The following is a 6,607-nucleotide window of genomic DNA, read 5'->3' as shown; positions in this document are numbered from 1 at the left end:
ATGGCCGCAGCCTGGTCCTTACTCCTGGCCCTGCTGCTGCTCAGCTGCAATGCCATCTGCTCTCGGGGCTGCCACCTGCCTCACACCCACAGCCTGGCCAACGGGAGGGTCCTGATGCTCCTGCAACAACTGAGGAGGGTCTCCCCTTCCTCCTGCCTGCAGGACACAAATGACTTCGCATTCCCCCAGGAGGCGCCGGGTGGCAGCCAGTTGCAGAAGGCTCAAGCCATCTCTGTGCTCCACGAGGTGACCCAGCACACCTTCCAGCTCTTCAGCACAGAGGGCTCGGCCGCCGCGTGGGACCAGAGCCTCCTGGACAAGCTCCGCGCTGCACTGGATCAGCAGCTCACTGACCTGCAAGCCTGTCTCAGGCAGGAGGAGGGGCTGCAAGGGGCTCCCCTGCTCAAGGAGGACTCCAGCCTGGCTGTGAGGAAATACTTCCACAGAGTCACTCTCTATCTGCAAGAGAAGAGACACAGCCCTTGTGCCTGGGAGGTTGTCAGAGCAGAAGTCATGAGAGCCTTCTCTTCCTCAACAAACTTGCAGGAGAGATTCAGGAGCAAGGACTGACACACAGCTGGTTCAACATGGAAATGATTCTCATGGACCAACAGACCACACTTCCTCCTGCGCTGCCACGTGGAAGACTCATTTCTGCTGTCATTGCGCCCTGAATTGAATCAGGTTGTCAAATGTTTTCAAGAATTTTAAGCTACATCATGTTCTATTCTACAGGCACCAGGCCTTCACAGATGCCCAAGCCGATCTATTTATCTATTTATTTACCTATTTATAAAGATTTAAATAACTTTGTTCGTATAATAATATGTGAAGCTTTACACGGTGGTTTCAGAGAAAAAAATACATTCTTTGTATTTAGTCAATTTATTATTTTCTTTGTTCATTAAACTTTTTGGGTATAGAAAATTTCTATTTTTTATTATTTTTAAAAAAATTACATTGTGGCATATATATATATATATATATATATATATATATATATATATATATGGGGTTCCCTGGTGGGTCAGCTGGTAAAGAATATGCCTACAAGGCAGGAGACCCTGGTTTGATTCCTGGGTTGGGAAGATCCCCTGGAGTAGGGCATGGCAACCCACTCCCATATTCTTGCCTGGAGAATCCCCATGGATAGAGGAGCCTGGTGGGCTATAGTCCATGGGGTCTTAAAGAGTCGGACACAACTGAGCAACCACGACTTTCACACAGGGCTAAACTCTCCAGTGGCTCTGGAAGCACAGATGCCTTTGGTGACTTTAGTAAGATCTGGTTTGGCAGAAAAGTAGGGCAGAAACCAGACTGGTGTAGATTGAGGGCTGACTGATACTAGTGTGGTAAATTGTTTTCTCTTTTTAGCTAGATCAGTCTGGCTAGAGTTCTATAATTTATTAAACTTTTTCTTTAAACAAATTCTTGCTTTTTCGTATTTTCTTATAGATTTCTTATTTCCTTGACTTTTGCTATTCTCCTTCTATTTATTTTCTGTTTAACTGTTATTGTGACTTTGTTCTTCTCTTAATTCCCTGCCTTCTCTTGGATCGTGTGTGTTGTGTGTGTTAGTTGCTCAGTCATGTCTAACTCTCCGTGACCCCATGGACTATAGCTTACCAGGCTCCTCTGTCCATGGAAATCTCCAGGCAAGGATGCTGGAATAGCTGTTCCCTTCACTAGGGCATCTTCCCAGCCCAGGGATCGAACTTAATTCTCCCTCATCGCAGGCAGATGCTTTACTGTCTGAGCCAGCGGGGAAGCCCCCTCTCTTGAATTAATTGACCTTAAATATGATTCTATCTTCTGTTTTATCTCCATTGGCTTAATAGTTTTCTTTTGTCTCAATTTTAGTATTCTCTATCAGTTTAGTTCAGTCGCTCAATTGTGTCTGACTCTGTGACCCCATGGACGACAGCATGCCAGGCTTCCTTGTCCCTCACCAACGCTTGTGCAAACTCATATCCATCGAGTTGGTGATGCCATCCAACCATCTCATCCTCTGTCATGCCCTTCTCCTCCTGTCTTCAATCTTTCCCAGCAACAGGGTCGTTTCCAAGGAGTTAGTTCTTCGCATCAGGTGATCATCAGGTGACAGAGCTTCAGCTTCAGCATCAGTCCTTCCAATGAATATTCAGGACTGATTTCCTTGAGGATTGACTGGTTTGATCTCCTCTAGTCCAAGAGACTCTCAAGAGTCTTCTACAGCACCACAGTTCAAAAACATCAAGTCTTTGGCACTCAGCTTTCTTTATGGTCCAATTCTCATACCCACATGAATGCTGGAAAAGCCATAGCTTTGTCTAGATGAACCTTTGTCAGTAAAGTAATTTCTCTGCTTTTTAATACGCTGTCTAGGTTGGTCATAGCTTTTCTTCTAAGGAGCATGTGTCTTTTAATTTCATGGTTGCAGTCACCATCTTCAGTGACCTTGAAGCCCAAGAAAATAAAGTCCCTCACTGTTTCCACTGTTTCCCCATCTATTTGCCGTGAAGTGATGGGACTGGATGCCATGATCTTAGTTTTTTGAATGTTAAGTTTTAAGCCAGCTTTTCACTCTCATCTTTCACTTTCATCAAGAGGCTCTTTAGTTCCTCTTCACTTTCTGCCATAAGGGTGGTGTCATCTGTGTATCTGAAGTTTTTAATATTTCTCCTGGCAATCTTGATTCCATCTTGGGCTTCAAGCACTGGTACAGAGACCAGCCTCCTAAAGTAAAGTTGAAAAAAATATATATATATGAATAATATATAGTATATAATGTTTGATGGCATGTATTACTGTATAGAACATATTAAAATATATATCTATTTGCAATAAACAATTCTGATACCTGCCTTACTTCCCCTCCCAGTGAAAAAATGCCTTGTGTGCTCTGCTCACTCAATCTGCAGTAACCTGTAACATCCTTTCATACATCTGTTTCCTATTCCCTTGTGGTCTCTTGCTGTCTATTTTGAAACTGAAAGTCACTCAGTCATGTCCAGCTCTTTGGAGATCCCATGGACTATACAGTCTATGGAATTCTCCAGGCCAGAATACTGGAGTGGGTAGCCTGTTCCTTCTCCAGGGGGTCTTCCCAACCTCGGGATCAAACCCAGGTCTCTGACACTGCAGGCAGATTCTTAACCAGCTGAGCCAAGAATACTGGAGTGGGTAGCCTATTTCTTCTCCAGCAGATTTTCCCCACCCAGGAATTGAACTGGGGTCTCCCTGCATTGCTGGAGAAGGAAATGGCAACCCACTCCAGTATCTTGCCTGGAGGAGATACTGGCAGGCTACAGTCCATGGGGTCGCAAAGAGTCAGACCCGACTGAGTGACTAACAACAACTCCTGCATTGCAGGCAGATTCTTTACCAACTGAGCTAACAGGGAAGCCCACTGTCTATTTCACTTGAGCATAAAATCTCTAAATGAAATAAAAAATTTTACAATGTTGTGTTTCTGCAGTACAGCAAAGTAAATCAGTTACATACATACATACATACATACATATATATATATATAATATATACACACACACACACACACACACACATAGAGGAGGCAAAGGGGACAACAGAGGATGAGATGGCTGGATGGCATCACTGACTCCATGGACATGAGTTTGAGTGAGCTACAGGACATAGTAAAGGACAGGGAAGTCTGACATACTAGTCCTTCAAACATGCTCAAGACAATCTTTTTATTTATTTACTTAAATAGTTACCTTTAAAAAATATTTATTTGACTATTTAAAAGAATTAAAGTACTTTTATTTATATATTCGTGTACCTTTACACTAATAAAATGTGTCCATAATTAGCTTATTGTTCTTCTGTTTATTAAATTTTTATTATAGAAAACTTCTTATATTTTTGATTTTTAAAGGAAAAGAAATTTAAAAATAGCAATCATACTTAATGCAATAATGAGCTTCCCAGGTGGCTCAGTGGTAAAGAATCTGCCTGGTAATGCAGGAGATGCAGGCTTGATCCTTGGGTCAGGAAGATCCCCTGGAGTAGGAAATGACAACCCTTTTCAGTATTCTTGCCTGGAAAATCCCATGGACAGAGGAGACTTGTGGGCTGTAGTCCATAGGGTTGCAAAAAAGTCGCACATGACTCAGCAACTAAACAAAAATAATAACAACGAATGCAATAGTAAGAAGAAGGAAAAACAAATGAATTCTCTCACTAAGAGCAGGAAACAAAAGCAAAAGCAGTAGATATCCTCTCTAGTTGACTGGTAGGCATTTATATGCAAATATCATTTGCTAGTTGGATGTGTGAGTTTGTAATTTAAAAGGATGTGATGGATTCTGAAATAACAAAAATTATACTGAATATAAAGACTGAGACTTTCTTCAAAAAGGCGAGTGGGAAACTGGATCAGGCAACCTCTTTTTCAAAACTTAATGTAAAGAAAAAGAAAATGATCAAAATCAGCTCAAAAACAACATGAACCATCAAAATCTGTAGAGCGAGAGAGTGTTGTGTCTAATTCAGGAGTAAGAACAGATTTAATAATTGGAACAGAAATCCAGAATAGAAAGCTCACAGAATCACCCGTAACTCACAATAAGGCATTTTTCATTGAAATTCCATTCTGTTTGGACACATGTGTGATATTGAGAAACCCACTTAATCTAAGCCTCAGCTTTTCCATAAATAAAATGAATTCAAAATATTTATAGAGTTTTTGTGAATATTAAATAAACTTAGGCATTTAAAGGCATTTAGCATCATATATTAGAGTAAGAAATTAAAACATGGTAGGTATTTTCCTGTTTTCCTTCAGACAGCTATCTAAGTGAATATTATTTGTCTCTATAAAATTCTCAGGAACTGTGACCTGCTTTTCAGTAACTGACCTCCAAAGGAGGCAGCCTAAAAAAAGAATTCTGTAATGAATTCTACAGAAGGCTGAAAAAATGTCATTTTTTCCCCTCATTTCAAAGAAGTGTGTCGTTTACGTTCAGAGGTGAAAGGTGGCTTACATTATCATCTGAGAGAGGGATCGGTTTGGTTCAGTCGCTCAGTCATGTCCGACTCTTTGCGACCCCATGAATTGCAGCACGCCAGTCCTAGGGAGGACTGGCCAACTCCCGGAGTTCACTCAGACTCATGTCCATCGAGTCAGTGATGCCATCCAGGCATCTCATCCTCTGTTATCCCCTTCTCCTCCTGCCCCCAATCCCTCAAAGCATCAGAGTCTTTTCCAATGAGTCAACTCTTCACATGAGGTGGCCAAAGTACTGGAGCTTCAGCTTTAGCATCTTTCCTTCCAAAGAAATCCCAGGGCTGATCTCCTTCAGAATGGACTGGTTGGATCTCCTTGCAGTCCAAGGGACCCTCAAGAGTCTTCTCCAACAACACAGTTCAAAAGCATCAATTCTTCAGCTCTATGCCTTCTTCACAGTCCAACTCTCCCATCCATACGTGACCACAGGAAAAACCATAGCCTTGACTAGACGGACCTTAGTCGGCAAAGTAACGTCTCTGCTTTTGAATATGCTATCTAGGTTGCTCATAACTTTCCTTCCAAGAAGTAAGTGTCTTTTTATTTCATGGCTGCAATCACCATCTGCAGTGATTTTGGAGCCCCCCAAAAATAAAGTCTGACACTGTTTCTACTGTTTCCCCATCTATTTCCCATGAAGTGATGGGACCAGATGCCATGATCTTCGTTTTCTGAATGTTGAGCTTTAAGCCAACTTTTTCACTCTCCTCTTTCACTTTCATCAAGAGGCTTTTTAGTTCCTCTTCACTTTCTGCCATAAGGGTGGTGTCATCTGCATATCTGAGGTTATGGATATTTCTCCCGGCAATCTTGATTCCAGCTTGTGTTTCTTCCAGTCCAGCGTTTCTCATGATGTACTCTGCATAGAAGTTAAATAAGCAGGGTGACAATATACAGCCTTGACAGACTCCTTTTCCTATTTGGAACCAGTCTGTTGTTCCATGTCCAGTTTTAACTGTTGCTTCCTGACCTGCATACAGATTTCTTAAGAGGCAGGTCAGGTGGTCTGGTATTCCCATCTCTTTCAGAATTTTCCACAGTTTATTGTGATCCACACAGTCAAAGGCTTTGGCATAGTCAATAAAGCAGAAATAGATATTTTTCTGTAACTCTCTTCCTTTTTTGATGATCCAGCGGATGTTGGCAATTTGGTCTCTGATTCCTCTGCCTTTTCCAAAACCAGCTTGAACACCAGGAAGCTCACGGTTCATGTATTGCTGAAGCCTGGCTTGGAGAATTTTGAGCATTACTTTACTAGCGTGTGAGATGAGTGCAATTGTGCAATAGTCTGAGCATTCTTTGGCACTGCCTTTCTTTGGGATTGGAATGAAAACTGACCTTTTCCAGTCCTGTGGCCACTGCTGAGTTTTCCCAGTTTGCTGGCATATTGAGTGCAGCACTTTCACAGCATCATCTTTCAGGATTTGAAATAGCTCAACTGGAATTCCATCACCTCCACTAGCTTTGTTTGTAGTGATGCTTTCTAAGGCCCACTTGACTTCACATTCCAGGATGTCTGGAACAAAAGAGTCTGAAATGCAGTACTTGGATGCAGTCTAAAAAACGACAGAATGATCTCTGTTCATCTCCAAGGCAAAC

At 42.0% G+C, this 6,607-nt stretch overlaps 1 protein-coding gene across 1 annotated transcript; it reads left to right on the top strand.

The window, feature by feature from the left end:
- Positions 1-570, top strand: LOC128052459 (interferon alpha-H-like). The gene has a single exon (XM_052645028.1). The coding sequence runs from the start codon at positions 1-3 to the stop codon at positions 568-570; it is 570 nt and encodes a 189-aa protein (XP_052500988.1).
- The last annotated feature ends 6,037 nt before the right edge of the window (positions 571-6,607 follow it).

This window comes from Budorcas taxicolor, chromosome 8, assembly GCF_023091745.1.
Source record: "Budorcas taxicolor isolate Tak-1 chromosome 8, Takin1.1, whole genome shotgun sequence".
Classification (NCBI taxonomy): Eukaryota; Metazoa; Chordata; class Mammalia; order Artiodactyla; family Bovidae; genus Budorcas; species Budorcas taxicolor.
This window is presented reverse-complemented; position numbering and strand designations above follow the sequence as displayed.

Excerpts from the sequence above, each read along its gene's own strand:
- LOC128052459 (XM_052645028.1), top strand. The coding sequence starts at position 1 with ATGGCCGCAGCCTGGTCCTTACTCCTGGCCCTGCTGCTGCTCAGCTGC.